We start from the raw sequence: 19,476 nt of genomic DNA, 5'->3' as shown, positions 1-19,476 counted from the left end.
AAAATTTGTTTCCATTTCTTCATTTCATCCTTTGTGAACATTTTGTTCTGAGGTGGGTCTCTTGTAGAGAGCATATAATTGGGTCATGATTTTGTGTTCATTCAGTGACCCTATGTCTTTTGATTGGATCATTTAATCCATTTATATTTAAGGTTGTTATTGGTAGGTTCTTATTTATTGGCATTTTAATAGTTTATTACTATGTTTCTCTCTGTATTTCTTCTTCTCACTACTGCAGTTCTTTAGCATTTCTTGCAGTGCTGGTTTGGTAGTGATAAACTCCTTTAGCCTTTTGTTGTCTGGGAAGCTCTTTGTTTCATCATCTACTTTGAATGATAGTCTTGCTGGATATAGTAATCATGGTTTCAGATCCTTGCTTTTAGTTCATGCCATTCCCTTCTGGCCCAAAGAGTTTCTGATGAGAAATCAGCTGACAGCCTTATGGGAGCTTCTTGGTAGGTAACAAATTGCTTTTCTCTTGCTGCCTTTAAGATTCTCTCATTGTCTTTAATTTTTGGCACTTTAATTATGATTTGTCCATGTGTGGGCCTGTGTAGGTTCTTGCTTGGGATTCTCAGTTCGTCCTGAACTTGTGTGACATTTTCCTTCACCAGGTTAGGGAAGTTTTCTGCCATTATTTTTTCAAATAGTTTCTCTATCCCTTGCTCACTTTCTTTTCCTTCTGTTCTCCTATGATGTAAATATTGTTATGTTTCATGCTGTCCCTCAGCTCCCTTAAGCTGTCCACCTGTTTTTTCTTTTTTTTTTTCTTTTTGGTTCTCTGAGTGAATGATTTTTTTCTACCATGTTTTCTAATTCACTAATCCCATACTCAGCTTTCACTAATCTGTTGTGTATTCCCTCCTATGTCTTCTTTATTAGTGCTATGTCATTCCTCATTTATGACTTTTTTCATAGTTAGTATATCTTTTCTCATGCTCTTGAGCATCCTTGCCATCATTATTCAAAACTTTATATCTGATAAATTTCTTATCTCTGTTTCATTTAACTCTTCTTCTGGAGAATTCTCTTATTCTTTCATTTGGGCTTGATTTTTTCTGTCCTGATTTTGGCTGTCTGTCTGGGTTTGTGTCATGAGTTAGATCTACTACCACTCCCAGTCTCTAATGCAGGACAATGTCAGATGCTGTTTGTGCCTGGCCCTGGGTACCCTGTTTGGAACTATTAGCAATTCATAGCTTGTGGCTCCCTCTTCTGGGGCTTGGTGCCTTTGGAAAGGACAAAAATGTGCACCAAGGTCTGCTTTTCCTAGCCCTGGGCCAGAAGAGGATCAAGCAAAGACTCAAAGCCTACAGAGATCCACCTCTGCCTATAGCCTAATTGTTATTTAGTCTTGATTAGCTTCAGGCTTTGGACCACAGGGAGGTGCAAGAGGTTTTCCAATATGGTGGGGCAGTTTCTTCTTCCTGCAGGCTGAATGTTATTCTCTTAATGGGCCTCAGAAATTTCACAGTCTCTTAATGTACTCCAGCAATTCCACAGTGTGGGGCAAGGGTTTTTCCAATAGGGTGGGTCAGTTATCCCACCCCCACCCCCCAGGCAAAAGCTGTCTGGATGGTAAAGGTCTTTCAGAGAAAGATGTCCTCTAAAGCGTGAGGGAATGAATCAGTACAGGAAACCAGGGTAGATGACCTCCAAGCTCCAATCCCAGAGCCCCCAACCCTGGACTCTCCTCACACAGCTCCAGTTCACTCTACCATCCTTCTGCCAGAGCCCAAGGAGAGTGGCTGCATACGAAATTTTGTGTGTTGGCCCTTTATGTGGGTGCCTGTATTTCTAGCTGGCCACCCTGGCAGATAGCAAACCTGCCAGATGTTGCGTGAGCACCTTTCTCAGTTCTGCTACTCTGAGCTGGAGGACTAGCTTGGGGTTTAGACCCCAGAGTTCTCAGTGGGAAGCCCCCCATTGCTGAGATATCCCTCCGGAACTTCAGCTGCTCTCTGTGGGAGCCTGGCCAGCCCTTTAGTGCCTCTACACTTCTTCCAGTCTCTATGTGGTATTCACTTTCCATCCTTGGTTATGATGATTCTCTCCAGCTAGTCTTCATTTGATTATTTAGGATGGTTTTTCTGTATTTTAGTTGTAATTTCAGTTTAGTCCTGGGAATATGTTAGTATAGCTTCCACTTACACTGCCATTTTGGATTCTCCTGAAAGCACAATTTTTTTTTTTAAAATATATTTTATTGACTTTTTACAGAGAGGAAGGGAGAGAGATAGAGAGCTAGAAACATCGATGAGAGAGAAACATCGATCAGCTGCCTCCTGCACATCCCCCACTGGGGATATGCCCGCAACCCAGGTACATGCCCCCGACCGGAATTGAACCTGGGACCCCTCAGTCCACAGGCCGACGCTCTATCCACTGAGCCAAACCGGCCTCGGCGAAAGCACAATTTTAAATTAGGAAATGATACCAAGCTCAAATCTTAGTTTCATTTTTATCAGTTGATTTTTTGGGGCATAACATACATTCTAATGTAACTCCTAATTTTTGATAATTTATGAGAGCATATGAGGCTCTTTTTTGTTTTTGGTAATTGTTTCATTTTTTTTAGTAAGGTGTAATAGATACATAATAACATTGTTAGTTTCAAGTATACAAAATTTTTGTTTTTGAGGTAGAGACTTTTAAGACCTATTCTCTTAGCAATTTTCATATATGCAATGTAATATTGTTAACTATAGTGACCATGCTATACAGCAGGGGTGGGGAACTGGTTTTCTGCCACGGTGCCATTTGGATATTCATAACATCATTCACAGGCCATACAAAATATCAACTTAAACCCTGGCTGGTTTGGCTCAGTGGATAGAGCGTCAGCCTGTTGACTGAAGGGTACTGGGTTCAATTCTGATCAGGGGCACATGCCTGTGTTGTGGGCTCGATCCCTAGTAGGGGACATGCATTCTATTCTCTCTCATCATTGATGTTTCTATCTTATCTCTCCCTCTCCCTTCCTCTCTGAAATCAATAAAAATATATTTAAAAAATATATATCAACTTAAAATTTAGCCTACTATATTTGGTCAAACATTTAATTAACTCACCACTGATGCCTTAGCAGGGCCAGACCAGATGATTTTTGGGCGTTTCATGGCCCACAAGCCCAGTGTTCCTCAACCCTGCTGTACATTATATCCCCATGACTTATTTATTTTATACCTGGAAGTTTGTACCATTGACCTCCTTCATCCATTTTGTTCACCCCACACACCTCTGGCAACCACTATCTATTCTCTGTATCTATGAGCTTATATTTTTTGTTTTATTTATTTTTAATATTATGTATATAAATGGGATCATAGGGTATTTGTCTTTCTGTTTGACTTGTTTCACTCAGCATAATGCCTTTAATATCCATCCATTTTATTGCACATGGCAAAATTTCCTTTTTTATGGCTGAATATTATTCCATTGTGTGTGTATATGAGTGTGTGTGTATATATATCTGTATATGTATATATATATATATATATATATATATATATATATATATATATATGAATTATATATACCTGTGTATAAATATAAGGCATCACAAAAATATGTATACACATTTTAACAGCTGATAGCTCAGTTTTGAAAATGAGTTATATTTTAATAAACACTGTCTTTATAATTATTCAAAATGTGTGTATACATTTTTTGGGACATCCTATATATACACATATACCACTATTGTTGCTTTATTCATTTAGCCATAAATGAACACTTAGATTGTTTCCATATTTTGGCTATTGTAAATAATGCTACAATGGTCACAGGGTGCAGACATCTTTTTGTGTCAGTGTTTTTGTTTTCTTTAGATAAATACCAAGTGGGATTGCTGGATATTATGATAGTTCTATTTTTAGTTTTTTTGAGAAATTTCCATTCTATTTTCCATAGTGACTACACCAATTTACATTTCCACCAACAGTATATAGTGCTTCTTTTCCTCTACGTCCTCATCAACACTCGTTATTTTTTATCTTTTTTATCATAGTCATTCTAACAGGTATGAGGTTATATCTCATTGTGGATTTTGATTGGCATTTCTCTGATGATTAGCAACATTAAGCAACATTTTATGTACCTGTTGGCCATTTGTATGTCCTCTTTGGAAAAATGACTATTTAGGTCTTCTCATCTTTTTAAACATATTTGTAATACAATTTTATTTTTTAATTAAACTTATTGGAGGTGACATTGATTAATAAGATTATATAGGTCCAAGTGTACAGTTCTGTGATACATCATCTGTATACTGTATTGTGTGTTCACCACCCAAAGTCAAATCTTCTTCCATCACCATATATTTGACCCCTTTTACTGTTTACCCCTCCCACTTCTCTTCCCTCAGATTACCACTATACTGTTGTCTTTGACTATAAGTTTTTGCTTGTTTGTTTATCTTGTTTTTTCATGTGTTATTTTCAGTTTTATATCCCTCATATGGATGAAATCACATTATTCTTAACTGTTTCCTTCTGACTTATTTCCCTTAGCGTGATATTCCCAAGATCCACCCGTGTTGTCACAAATGGCAGTATTTCATTTTTTCTCATGGCTGAGTAGTATTCCATTGTATATATGTACCACACCTTCTTTATCCAATCATCTATTGAAGGACACTGGTTGTTTTCATGTCTTGGCCACTATGAATAATGCTGCAATCAACATAGGGGTGCATATATCTTTGTGAATAAATGTATTCAAATTTTTCGGGTAGCTACCCAGACAAGGGGTTTCTGGGTCATATGGTAACTCTATTCTTAATTTTTGGGAACCTCCATACACTTTTTCATAGTGATTCCCACCAGCAGTGAATCTCTCCAACACTTGTTATTACTTGTCTTATTGATAATAACCATTCTAATAGGTGTGAGGTGGTATCTCATTGTAATTTTGATTGTATTTCCTTAATTGCTAGTGAAGTATAGACAATATGTTAATTTTGATTAAAAAGTAGTCTCAATATTTCTGTTTTTCTTCTTAAGAACTGCACAGTGAATCCAATGGAAAGTATCCTGAAAAGAGTGCAGGATATTGGATACATATTTAAAGAGGAGTTTGCTAAAGCTGTGGGACAGGGATGTATAGAAATTGGATCACAGGTAACTATAATATTGATTACTGTTGTTATATTTCAAATGCAACATCTGTTCAAACTGTTTAAGTATTATTATGGTATTTGTCCAACAGTATAAAATACTGACACATACTATATCTCCGCTGCTATTATGGAAAACTTCATGGGAAAATACCCTTCACTCCTATAAAAAAAAAAAAATAAACATGCAGAAAATTTTAGAAAAAGTGTAGATATTTAAAAAAAATCAAAGAAGAAATTTTTTTTTTAAATCTTTGATACTATTAAATATTATTGCACATGCTTTGACTTCTACATTTAGGAATAGTTCTGTATGCATATACTTGTATGGGATGGGATTATATTGTACATGCCATTTATCAGTAATATTTTTAATACTGCTATTATTATTTCAGAAAATTTAAAACTAATATGTTGGATAAGAGTATGGGCTCTGGATCAGAACCATCTGGTTCTATCATTATAATCAGTCACTTCTCTGAAAATCAGGTGTGTTTTTTAAAAAATATTTTTATTGATTTTAGAGAGGAAGGGAGAGGGAGAGAGAGATAGAAACATCAATGATGAGAGAGACTCATAGATCGGCTGCCTCCTGCACATCCCATACTGGGAATTAAGCCTGCAACCTGGGCATGTGCCCTGACCGGGAGTCAAACTGTGACCTCCTGGTTCATAGGTCGACGCTCAACCACTGAGCTACACTGGCTGGACTGAAAATCAGGTTTTTTACTGTGCTTCATTATGACATTAATGAGGTAATACATAAAGATATATATGAAAACTGTATTCTACTATGCACATTTATTTCAGTGTAGCGAGTTTATATTTCAATGCCATGAGTATTTTAAACAATTATATTTAATATTTAATTGAATTTATTGGGGATGACATCTACATAATAAAAACCCAGTGGTTGTAACGCTGTAACGAACAAAGACTGGTCGGTCACCAGGAGGTGACTTGACGCTGCATCCCACGGCACGCTGGGTCTGGGTCTCACGCAATTTCGCACGCTGGGCCCCTAGTTGGTTAATAAAATGATATAGGTTTCAGGGGATAATTCTATAATACATCATCTGTATATTGTGTGTTCACCACCCAAGTCAAGTCTCCTTCCATTACCATTTATCCCCCCTTTACACTTTCCTACCTGCAAAGTTCTTTTTGTTTATATATGAAATTTATGCTCATAATTTGAAATGAAGCAATATGGCTTGTGTGTGAGTGTGTGTGTGTCTCCATGTGTGTATCTCTCAAATTTGATTATTCTTTAAGATAATGGGAACTAGTTTTTAGGTTAAAATTTTTTGCTGATAAGATCAGTAAAATTTGATTTTTGCCTTTGCCAATTTTATGGACAGAGTCTATTTTGTCATCCTAGACAGCTGTCTTCAAAATATATGGTCTAGGTCACAAAAAGTATTACATTAGTATGTAAAAATAGTACTAGGCACATAACATTATATATATATATAATGTGTTGAATGATACAGACTGAAGTGGTATGAATGAAAACAAAGACCTCCCTTTTGATAATTTATTGGGAATGTTAGCTATCATTTATATTTAAGTGTTGAGTTTTAGACAAGCTGCCTTTCCTAATCTCTTGGTAGTCATATTCCTAAGAAGGTTCAGAAATGTGTTTCAAGGAAAACTTTAAAAAGATTAATAATTGTTGTAATTTTCTAAAGTAGTGGGATATAATTATTTTTCTTTATTTATAGCGATACAAACTTGGAGTTCGGTTGTATTACCGAGTAATGGAGTCCATGCTTAAATCAGTAAGTTAAAAAGAAAATAATAGAAAAAAATTTCAATGTCAACATAAAAAAGGTTTCAGTTAAACTTTTTTTTAAAATTTATTTTTATTGTTGAAAGTATTACAGCAGCGGTTCTCAACCTGTGGGTCGTGACCCCTTTGGCGGTCGAATGACCCTTTCACAGGGGTCACCTAAGACCATCCTGCATATCAGATATTTACATTACAATTCATAACAGTAGCAACATTGAAGTTATGAACTGGCAATGAAAATAATTTTATGGTTGGGTCACAACATGAGGAACTGTATTTAAAGGGCCAGAAGGTTGAGAACCACTGTATTACAGATATCGCCTTTCCCCCCACTATTGACCCCTTCTCCACCCAGCTCCTGCCCCCTCCCCAGGCCTTTACCAACACTATTGTATGTGTCCATGGGTTATGCATATCCTATATAATAAAAGCCTAATATACTAAGTGTCCAGTTGTCCGTTCAACCAATCAAAGCGTAATATGTTAATGATATGTTAAGGCCACTCAACCGCTCATTCTGATATGCACTGACCACCAGGGGCCAGTCGGCCTGTTGACCAGTCACTATGACGTGCACTGACCACCAGCGGTAGTCGCTCCTACTGGTAGGTGAGCTTGCTGCTGGGGTCTGGCTGATTGGTACTGAGTGAGATGGGCCGGTCACACACTGGCCAACCTCCTGTGTCCCTCTCCAGCCCCGACTGTGCACTGGTGGGGTCCCTCAACCTGCCCTGCACCTTCTCATAATCCAGGACCCCTCGGGGGGAGGTCTGAGAGCTGGTTTCAGCCCAATCCCACAGGCCAGGCCGAGGGAGACCACTGGTGCATGAATTCGTGCACCAGGACTAGTATTCATATAAGTTCTGTAGTTAATCTCATCCCATGTCCCTGCCCCCCTTAGATTCCTTGGTCTGTTGCATGCTTCCATGTTTCTGGATCTATTTTGTTTGTCGGTTTATTTTGTTCATTAGATTCCACATATAAGTGAGATCATGTGATACTTGTCTTTCTTTGACTGGCTTGTTTTGCTTAGCATAATACTTTTTTTATGTGTTTTAGGAAGAAGAACGATTATCCATCCAAAATTTTAGGTAAAATTTTTTAGCTTTAGTAAAAACAATGTTTTTTAAATAGAAGTAAGTGTTTTTTAAAATCACTTTATTTTTTTCTTTTAGCAAACTTCTGAATGACAACATCTTTCATATGTCTTTGTTGGCATGCGCTCTTGAAGTTGTAATGGCTACATATAGCAGTAAGTTAAATTTTAGTAAATAAACATTTTAGTTTAATTAAAAGTTAAAAAAAACTTATTGAAAGTGTGGTGTGTTTTGGGGGGGGAGATGGATGTCGTTAAGGTGAAGAAATGCATATTTTAAATCAGTATAGACTGAAGAATGTAATCGGTCACAATAAGCCATTTATTTAATTGGCTTATATTCTGAATTATTTCAGGTCATATTGGGAATGGTATTTCAGTGGGCTCCTATTTTGGGCTATTCTGAATCTAGGAAATGTACCTATTGAAATCCCTTCAAATACTTATGAGATTGTAAAATGCTAAGAGTACTAAGGAGCTGCATCCACTGATAGGAAGCACTGCTATAGATACTATGATCATGTAACCAAAGGTTGGAGCTAGAATCCACCAGATAATCAGAAAGAGGCCACTGATAGTGTTTTTTAAAGAATATATAATTTTAAACATGTATTACTTTGCAGATAAGGTTGTAAATGTTAAAAAATACTTCCTTTGCAAAAACAAAAGATTCATCTAAGGAAACAAGTACACAATAAAAGAGAAACTTAAATTTGTAAACAAATATAGAAAACTGTGAATCCTCATTAATAACAAAGAAATGCACATTTAAAAGAAATAACATTTTCTAAGCAATTAGCAAAATCTTAAAGAGTCCTTTCTTTCCCCCAACCAAGTATTAATGAGACAGTTAAAATGGGTTTGTTAATGCATTGCTGGATTAGATATTAAACCTGTCCCCGATATAAGTTTGGGACACTTAAACCTTTGAAAATTTGATATTATGCACATATACTCGAAATTTCAAAATCTATATCCTGGGAGTCTTTGGGCTCCAAAATAAAAATTATGTTCTAAATAAAATTTTTTATTTAGCCTTTTATAGTGTTTTTTAATTTTTTGTTTGATAAAACCTTCCAGCCTAAAAGTAAGTAGTTTAAGGCTTAACATTTCATACCTAAGTTACATTTTTTTCTTTTATTTTTAGGAAGTACATCTCAGAATCTTGATACTGGAACAGATTTGTCCTTCCCATGGATTCTGAATGTACTTAATTTAAAAGCTTTTGATTTTTACAAAGTGATTGAAAGTTTTATCAAAGCAGAAGCCAACTTGACCAGAGAAATGATAAAACATTTAGAGCGATGTGAACATCGAATCATGGAATCCCTTGCATGGCTCTCAGTAAGTAACTAGCTAAAATAAAGATATTTATGTGAATTTGGCATATCTCTTAGTGAGAGATATTAATTAAACTTTATCTCAAGAGCAAATATACAATTTAATGAATAATGTGATTTCAGTGTATAGCCCAAGAATCAAGTGGAATATTAGAATTGAGTTTTCTTTTTTTTGAACTCCTTTGACCATCAGATATAGTGATTTATTTAGGAAAAGCTTTTTTTAAAGCATGGCACTTTAATACAAAGCTGAATTCTTTAAAGTATGGAAGCAATTTATTTAAAACAGAGATGTCATGTTTGAAAATTTAAACATCTCTTAAATTTCAACAAAATGATAAAAATTTTAGATTATCCTATTTAGATGATTTAAAAGTAATTTTTTAGTTCAATTTAGTTGAATTTTTTCTATTGTTAAAAATAGTTATAAAACCTATACTATTCTTAAGTCATCATTACTGTTTTTGTAGCATTATAGATAAGGCACAAATCATATTCTCTAGGTATTCTATTTATAACATAAACTATTAAGGTTTTGTGGCATTTTTAATGTTGTAGTAGTAGTAAAATACTTGAAGTTCTTCTATTATGTTCTTTAAATCTGCATAGTTGAGTAAAACTTTGTGAAACATCAGATTTATAGATTAATATAGAATTATTTTTTGAAACTGTGTTGCATTCTAGTATGTATATATTTTTATTTATACCAGTATACAGAAATGGCAATGAAAAAATTAAGACTTTAGTTACATTAGAGTCCTAATCTGAACATGTAACCTTAATTTTAAATGTTTTATGTTTTAAAAACTTAATGGCTCAGAGATAACTCATTTCTTAGTGTTTGCTTATATTACCATACAGACAGTGGATAGAAAAGGAGGTGAGGAGGGCAAGTTGATAAAAAGATGTTATATTGCTATCCATTAAATTTAGTAACTCCTGATAGAGGAGCTTTCACTTTATAAGAAAAGGAACAGTTAGGAGGAAATTCAGAATCTGAGAAAATAAAAGTAGCAAAAATAAATAAATAAAATAGAGAGTGCTTTTCACAGGCTGATATGCCATCTCCTTGTAGAAACTGAAATCAACACATTTACTATATCATTTCAAAGTGACTATTCTCATTTCTTTTAGAGAATTACATTTAATTACATCAATGCATTTCTGCTATATGCCTTGCATTGGGATAAACATTGTAAGGATACAAAAAAGACGTGGATTTTGAAAATTGTGGAGGAAATAGTAGATATTTACTGTTTAAAAATTGCTTGTGCTGCCCTAGCCAGTTTTGCTCAGTGGATAGAATGTTCGGCCCCATGGATTGAGGGATCCCGGGTTCGAGCCTGGTTAAAGGCATGTACCTGGGTTGCAGGCTCAATCCCTGGCCCTGGTAGGGGCACATGCAGGAGGCAACCAGTCGATGTGTCTTTCTCACATTGATGCTCCTCTCTCTCTGTCTCGTCCCTTCTCTTCCACTCTCTCTAAAAATCAATGGAAAAATATCCTCAGGTGAGGATTAACAACAACAAAAAATCACTTGTACTCAAGCCTATTAGTACATTTTACTGTGTCCCAGGATTCTAAACAATATTCCTTTATTTTTTGGAGAAAAAGTGACATGCTTGAACACTCCATGTTACCAATGCCTAGATCTTAGAATCAGAGCAAATTTCCCTAGTCTTTTGCTTGTATATCACAAGAATTATTCATTAAACTATAGATTGATAATAACATATTTAAATGTATGTAGGGGAACATTAAGTGAGGTACTACTTGCCTTGCTCCCAATAATTTAATGGAAGAACATACTTGTAATTTTTATTAGTTGGTATTTTTTTATTTTTCAATTACAGTTGACATTCAATGTTATATTAGTTTTCGGTGTACAGACATTTATATAATTTACAAAGTGATCCCTTCAATTAGTCTAGTACCTATATTACACTATATGTAGTTATTACAGTATTATTGATTATATTCCCTATGCTGTACTTTACATGCCATATACTTTACATGCATTTTGTAACTACCATTTTGTATTTCTTAATCCCTCCACTTTTTCACCCAGCCCCTTAAGCCCCTTCCATCTGGAAACCATCAGTTTGTTCTCTGTATCTGTGAGTCTGTTTCTATCTTGTTTGTTTGTTTATTTGGTTCTTCAGCTTCCACATAAAAGTGAAATCACTTGGAATTTGTCTTTCTCTGTCTGATTTATTTCACTTAGCATAATGCGCTCAGTTCCATCCATGTTGTCACAAATAGTAAGATTTCATTCTTTTTTATGACTAATATTCCATTGTATTACACTAGTGATGGCAAACCTTTTGAGTTCGGCATGTCAGCATTTTGAAAAAGCCTAACTTAACTCTGGTGCCGTATCACATATAGAAATTTCTTGATATTTGCAACCATAGTAAAACAAAGACTTACATTTTTGATATTTATTTTATATATTTAAATGCCATTTAACAAAGAAAAATCAACCAAAAAAATGAGTTCACGTGTTACCTCTGACACGCGTGTCATAGTTTCACCATCACTGTATTATATGTACCGTATCTTTATCCATTGGTCTTTTGATTGGAGCATTTAATCCATTTACATTTAAAGTAATTATTAATAGTTTGTAGTTATTGCCATTTTATTAGTTGTTTTCTGATTGATTTTTAATCTTCTGTATTCATTTCTTATTCTGTTGCTCACTTTTGTTGTATGTTGGTGGCTTTCTGTAGTGTTGTGTTTGTATTCCTTTCTCTTTATTTCTTGTATCTCTCTTGTAGATTTTGGGTTTTTAATTACCAGGTGCTCCATATATATCAAGTTATGTTGATAGTCTATATTAAGTTGATGTACTTAAGTTTGAACACAGTCTGAAATAACTACCATTTTATGTCTTTGAAATTATTTTTTACTTATTTTCTCTGTATTTTTGTGTGTGTCCCTTAATTTACTATTGTAGTTACACATAGTCTTCCAACTTTGTTTTTTTAATCTTTGTTTTAGCTTTCTTGTTGGTTAATGCATTGTTTTTATTATGTGTTTGCCTTTGTCAATGAGAAGTGTTTTTCTGTGATACTTTCTAATTCATATTTATTATTATTATTTTCCTTCTTAAAGAAGTCCCTTTAACATTTCTTGTAATACCAGTCTGGTGGTGATGAACTCCTCCGGCTTTCTCTTGTCTGGGAAGATCTTTATCTCTCCTGTGATTCTATATGACAGATGGTGAGAGTAATCTTGGTTGTAGGTCCTTGCTTTACGTTACTTTGAATATTTTTTGCCAGTCTCTTCTGGCCTGCAAAGTTTCTTTTGGGAAATCAGCTGACAGTCTTTTTATTTATTTTATTTTATATTTTTCTTTATTTATTAAGGTATTACATATGTGTCCTTACCCCCCTATGGTCCCCAACCCCCCACTCATGCCCTCAGCCCCCCGGTGTCTGTGTCCATTGGTTAGGCTTATATGCATGCATACAAGTCCTTTGGCTGATCTCTTCCCTTTACCTTCCCCCTCCCCTACCTTCCCTCTGAGGTTTGACGGTCTGATAGATGCTTCTCTGTCTCTGGATCTGTTTTTGTCCATAAGTTTATGTTGTTCATTATATTCCACAAATGAGTGAGAGAATGTGATATTTATCTTTCTCTGACTGACTTATTTCGCTTAGCATAATGCTCTCCAGTTCCATCCATGCTGTTACAAATGGTAAGAATTCCTTCTTTTTTTACCATAGCGTAGTATTCCATTGTGTAGATGTACCAAAGTTTTTTAATCCACTCATCTGCTGATGGACACTTAGACTGTTTCCAAATCTTAGCTATTATGAATTGTGCTGCTATGAACATAGGGGTGCATATATTCTTTCTGATTGGTGTTTCTAATTTATTGGGATATATTCCTAGAAGTGGGATCACTGGGTCAAATGGGAGTTACATTTTTAGTTTTTTGAGCAAACTCCATATTGTTCTCTTCAGTGACTGCAGCAGTCTGCATTCCCACCAACAGTGCAGGAGGGTTCCTTTTTCTCTGCATCCTCGCCAGCACTTGTCATTTGTTGATTTGTTGATGATAGCCATTCTGACAGGTGTGAAATGGTACCACATTGTCCTTTTGATTTGCATCTCTCGGATGATTAGTGACTTTGAGCATGGTTTTCATATGTCTCTTGGCCTTATTTATGTCCTCTTTCGAAAAGTATCTATTTAGGTGTGTTGACCATTTGTTGATTGGGTTGTTTATCTTCTTTTTATTAAGTTGTATGAGTTCCCCGTAGATGTTGGAGATTAAACCCTTATCAGTGATAACTTTGGCAAATATGTTCTCTCATGCGGTGGTCTTTCTTGTTATTTTGTTGATGGTTTCTTTTGCTGTGCAGAAGCTTTTTATTTTGATGTAGTACCATTTGTTTATTTTCTCTTTAGTTTCCAATGCCCTAGGAGCTGTATCGGTGAAGGTATTGCTTCGGCATATATCTGAGATTTTGCTGCCTGTGGGTTCTTCTAATATTTTTATGGTTTTCCAACTTACATTTAAGTCCTTTATCCATTTTGAGTATATTTTTGTGTATGGTATAAGTTGGTGGTCTAGTTTCATTTTTTTTTTTTTTGCATGTATCTGTCCAATTTTCCCAACACTATATATTAAGGAGACTGTCTTGACTCCATTGTATGCTCTTGCCTCCTTTGTCAAGTATTAATTGAGCATAGTGGTTTGGGTCAATTTCTAGGTTCTCTGTTCTATTTCATTGGTCTATATGTCTTTTCTTGTGCCAGTACCAGGAAGTTTTGAGAACCGTGTCTTTGTACTACAGCCTGATTTCTGGTATTGAGATCCCTCCTACTTTGTTCTTCCTTCTCAGAATTGCTGTAGCTACTTGGGGAATTTTTGGAGAGTTCGTTCTAGGTCTGTGAAATATGCTATTGGTATTTGAATGGGGAGTGCATTGAATCTTTAGATTGCTTTGGGTAGTATGGACATTTTAATGATGTTGATTCTACCAATCCATGAACGCATATGTTCTTCCATCTGTTTATGTCTTCCTTTCTCTTTTTTCAGTATCCTGTAGTTTTCCTAGTATAGGTCTTTTACCTCCTTAGTTAAGTTTATTCATAGGTATCTTAATTATTTTGGTGCGATGGTAAATGGGATTGTTTTTTAAATCTCTCTTTCTCTAAGTTCACTATTGCTGTATAAAAATGCCATAGATTTCTTGGCGTTAATTTTGTATCCTGCTACATTGCCATATTCATTTATTAAGTCTAACAAATTTTTGATCGAGTCTTTAGGGTTTTCTATGTACAATATCATGTCATTTGCAAATAATGACAGTTTTACATCTTCTTTTCCAATTTGGATACCTTTTTTTCGTCTTCTTGTCTAATTGCTATGGCTAGCACTTCCAGTACTGTGTCGAACAGAAGTGGTGAGAGTGGGCATCCCTGTCTCGTTCCCGTTCTTAGGTGAAACGGTTTTAGTTTTTGCCCATTGAGTACGATGTTGGCTGTAGATTTGTCATATAAGGCTTTTATTATGTTTAAGTATGATTCCTCTTTTCCCATTTTGCTGAGGGTTTTTATCAAGAAAGGGTGTTGGATATTGTCAAATGATTTTTCTGCATTAATTGATATGACTATGTGATTTTTATCTCTCAATTTGTTTATGTGATGTATCACGTTTATTGATTTGCAGATATTGTACCATCCTTGCAACCCCAGGATAAATCCTACTTGGTCATGGTGTATGACCTTTCTGATGTAATGCTGTATCTGATTTGCTAAAATTTTGTTGAGGATTTTGACATCTATGTTCATGAGGGATATTGGCCTGTAATTCTCTTTCATTGTGTTGTCTTTAACTGGTTTTGGTATTAGGGTGATGCTGGCTTCATAGAATGAGCTAGGAAGTGTTCCTTCCTTTTGAATTTTTTTGAATAGTCAGTAGGATAGGTTTTAGTTCTTCTTTGAATGTTTGGTAAAATTCCCTTGTGACACCGTTTGGCTCCAGGCTTTTGTTTGTTGGAAGCTTTTTGATGATTGCTTCATTTTCCTCCATAGTTATCTGCCTATTGAAATTTTTAGATTCTTCCTGATTGAGTTTTGGAAGGTTGTGTTTTTCTAGAAATATGTCCATTTCCCCTAGGTTGTCTAGTTTGTTGGAATAGAGTTGTTCATAGTATTTTTTAACATTCCTTTGTATTTTTGTTGGGCCTGTTGTTATTTTGCCTCTTTCATTTCTGATTTTGTTTATTTGGGTCCTCTCTCTTTGCTTCTTAGTGAGCCTGGTGAGAGGTTCATCAATCTTGTTTATCCTTTCAAAGAACCAGCTCTTGGTTTCATTGATCTTTTGTATTGTTTTTTTGGTCTCTATGTCATTTATTTCTGCTCTGATCTTTATTATCTCCTTCCTTCTGCTCACTCTGGGCTTTTCTTGTTGCTCTCTTTCTAATTCTTTAAGTTGTAGAGTTAGATAATTTATTACCATTTTTTCTTGTTTTTTGAGATAGTCCTGTAGAGCTATGAACTTCTCTCTCAGGACTACTTTCACTGTGTTCCATAGATTTTGGATTGTTATGTTTTCATTGTCATTAGTTTCCAGGATGTTTTTAATTTCTTCTTTGATCTCTTTCGTAACCCAATCATTGTTTAATAACATGCTATTCAGCTTCCAAGTGTTTGAATTTTTTGGTTGTTTTTATTGTAGTTTATTTCTAATATTATGCCATTGCAGTCTGAGAAATGCTTGATATGAGTTCAGTCTTCTCGAATATGTAGAGACTTTGCCTGTGACCCAATATGTGGGTCGCATGTGCACTTGAAAATGTCTCCTGTGCACTTGAGAAGAATGTATATTCTGTGGCTTTGGGGTGAAATGTTCTGAAGATGTCAATTAAGTCCATCTGATCTAGTGCATCATTTAGGATTGCTGTTTCTTTGCTGAATTTTTGTCTAGAGGAATTATCCAGTGATGTCAGTGGGGTATTAAAGTCCCTTACTATGATCATATTGCTGTCAATGTCTACCTTGATATCTTCCAGGAGTTTTTTTTATGTATTTGTGTGCTCCTGCATTGGGTGCATATATGTTTACCAGGGTTATATTCTCTTGTTGTATTGATCTCTTTAGTATCATGAAATGGCCTTCCTTATCTCTTCGTATGGCCTTCACTTTGAGGTCTATTTTGTCAGATAGAAGTATTGCTACCCCAGCCTTTTTTTCATTTCCATTTGCCTGAAAGATATTTTTCCATCCCTTCACTTTCAGTCCGTGTGAATCCCTTGTTCTGAGATGGATCTCTTGTAGACAGCATACATATGGGTCATGTTTTTTTTTTTTTTAATCCATTCAGCCACTTGATATCTTTTGATTGAAGCAATTAGTCCATTTATGTTTAAAGTTATTATTGATAGGTAGTTTTTTGTAGCCATTTTCATTTTTTGTGCCTGTGTTCCTTCCCCATTTTATTTCTTCTTTTTACACTAGTTTCTTTAGCATTTCTTGCATTGCTGGCTTGGTAGTGATAAACTCCCTTATCCTTTTTTTGTCTGTGGAGCTCCTTATTTCCCTGTCCATTTTGAATAATAGCCTTGCTGGATAGAGTATCTTGGATTCAGTCCCTGGCTTTGCATCACTTTGTAAACTTCCTTCTTTCCTTTCTGGCTGATGTGTTTCTGTTGAGAAATCATTTGATGATCTAATGCGAGATCCCTTGTACGTAACTTTCTGTCTCTCTTGCAGCCTTTAAGATTCTCTCTTTGTCTTGAACATTTGCCTTCGTAATTACAATGTGTCCTGGTTTTGATCTTTTTGGGTTCATCTTATTTGGGAGTCTCTGTGCTTGTGTGACTTTTTTGTTCCCCACATCAGGAAGTTTTCTGACATTATTTCTTCTAATAGGTTTTCTAACCCTTGTTCCTCTTCCTGATATCCTGACACCCCTATTATTCATATGTTGCTTTGTTTCATGTTGTCCCAAAGCTCCCTTATGCTCTCCTGTCCTTTAATTTTTTCTCCAGTTGCAGTTCATTTTCGGTGTGCTTTGCTTCCCTGTCTTCTAATTCGCTAATTCTGTCCTCAGCTTCTCCTAGTCTACTGTTGAAACTTTTCACGGTGTTTTTTATTGCAGCTATATCACTCTTTATTTCTTCTTGACTCTTACATAAGTTGTTGAATTTTTTCATCCATCCAGCTTATGAACTATGACTTATTCTGAATTATTTTTCTGACATATTGCATGCCTCTGTTTCACTTACTTGCTTTTCTGGAGATTTCTCCTTTCCTTTGGGGATTTCTTTGTCTCCTCATTTTTGCTCTCACTGAAGGATGTAGGTGTCGAGTTGTGCAGGGGCTGCTCCTTGGGTGGCAGCAGCTCATCAGCGGCAGCTGCTCCTCAGGAAGTTGTGGCTCCACAGTTGCTGGGCACTGCTCACAGCAGTGGTTCCTCCTATGACTGGTGGGGATAGGCTGTTTGCACAGCTGCTGCTCCTTGGTCGGGGGCAGGTTGCTCATGTGGCTGCTGCTCGCGTGGTTGCGGTACCCTAGGCTAAAGTGTTGGGCCAGCCAGAGGGGAACACACTTCGGAAATCACGGGAGCCCGGGCTGGGGTGGCTGGAGTCTCTGTGACCATGGGACCACAGCCAAGGAAGCAGGTCCCTGTCGGGTGTGGCTGTAGAGTCCTGGGTGTTATCGGGGGCCACTGTGGGTGGAGGTAAGGCTGGGCTTTCTTTCACAACAGCTCTCCCCTTCAAAAAGGTGTGGTCTCTGCAGAAAATCCTGTCTCTCCAGGACTGTTTGCTACAGTAGCAGAAACTGCCTGCTTAAGCGAGCCCGGTCAGTCTGCTCCTGAAGGTCCTGTGGGATCTAACTGTACCTCACACACACACACACATACACACACAAACACAACCCACACAACCACACACTCCTCTTTTAGTCCCTCACTCATGCTATCTCCCTCACTTCCACCTTCTTCCTGCCTCTGGAGTGTTATTGACCTTTTCGTGGATGGAGTCTCCTCTCCAGGTGTCTGGTTATGTGTCTTGTTCTCTACCACATTGGCCAAACAGGATAAAATTCACCTCAACAAGACATGACAAAAAGGGAACAAAACACGAATGTACTCATGACACCAATAACCCAATATAAGCAACCACCAGAGAAAAGAGAATTAGGGTAGAGAAAAGAGCACAGATGATATTGGAGAGAGAAAAAAATGGTATATGAGAAAACAAAAGGAAGAAAAAGGAAAAAAAATATATATATATATGGAGAAAACACCAGAGAACTAACAGATAAACCAAAACATAGAAACAACAAATACCCAGTAAAGAGGGTGGGGGCAGAATCTTATATAAAGAAAGTAAGGTTAAGAAATTGGATGAATATGAGGAGGACCTCAGTTCAGTATAGAGGAAGTAGAAAGAGAATGAGTGGATAGAAGAAAGAGAAAGAGGAGAAAAAAAAAAAGTCAAAAAAATTAATTAAAAAATAGGATAAAATAAAACAAAATTAGAATGATGAAAAAATAATACAAAAAGAAATAGAAAATAGTCTGACTGGTTTGGCTCAGTGGATAGAGCGTCGGCTTGCAGACTGAAAGGTCCCAGGTTTGATTCCAGTCAAGGGCATGTACCTTGGTTGCAGGCACATCCCCAGTGGGGGGTGTGCAGGAGGCAGCTGATTGATGTTACTCTCTCATCAATGTTTCTAAGTCTCTATCCCTCTCTGTAAAAAATCAATAAAATATATTAAAAATTAAAAAAAAAGAAATAGAAAATAAACAAACTAAAAAATGAAAATAAAAAAGAAAGATAACAAAATAATAATAAAATTTAAAAAATGAAAACGTGAAGTGTTGCTCCTTTGGCTAGTTTAAGATCTCACTCTGCTGTACTGTCTGTGGTTTCTCAGTTTCCTGTTGCTGGGACTGAAGGCCTCCCTTTAGACCAGTCCCTGTGGACTCTCGGGGACTATTCAGATATATATATATTTATCCTTTGTAACACTCAGGATATATTCTGGGTGTGGCTGTATGGTTGCCTGCAGACTTCAGGGAGAGGCTATCTCTTGAGGAGATAATGGCTGCTTAGTTCCAGCACGTCAGGCATGACTCAATGCCAGACTCATGGCCACCTCTCCC

The 19,476-nt window shown here is 36.2% G+C and overlaps 1 protein-coding gene across 12 annotated transcripts in view; it reads left to right on the top strand.

Annotated features, from left to right (window-relative positions):
* Positions 1 to 19,476, top strand: part of RB1 (RB transcriptional corepressor 1) — a 212,614-nt gene that overhangs the window by 106,378 nt on the left and 86,760 nt on the right. For 11 of the 12 annotated variants that reach the window (XM_059684618.1, XM_059684628.1, XM_059684629.1 and 8 more), the window contains 5 exons: positions 5,004 to 5,120; positions 6,841 to 6,897; positions 7,968 to 7,999; positions 8,084 to 8,160; positions 9,152 to 9,348. In XM_059684618.1, coding sequence (XP_059540601.1) covers positions 5,004 to 5,120; positions 6,841 to 6,897; positions 7,968 to 7,999; positions 8,084 to 8,160; positions 9,152 to 9,348 — 480 coding nt within the window. The remainder of the gene's footprint in view (positions 1 to 5,003; positions 5,121 to 6,840; positions 6,898 to 7,967; positions 8,000 to 8,083; positions 8,161 to 9,151; positions 9,349 to 19,476) is intronic. The other variant, XM_059684620.1, reaches the window with a different exon arrangement.

Source organism: Myotis daubentonii, chromosome 2, assembly GCF_963259705.1.
Source record: "Myotis daubentonii chromosome 2, mMyoDau2.1, whole genome shotgun sequence".
Classification (NCBI taxonomy): Eukaryota; Metazoa; Chordata; class Mammalia; order Chiroptera; family Vespertilionidae; genus Myotis; species Myotis daubentonii.
The sequence above is the reverse complement of the archived record's forward strand: the minus strand, read 5'-3'. Positions and strand labels throughout refer to the sequence as shown.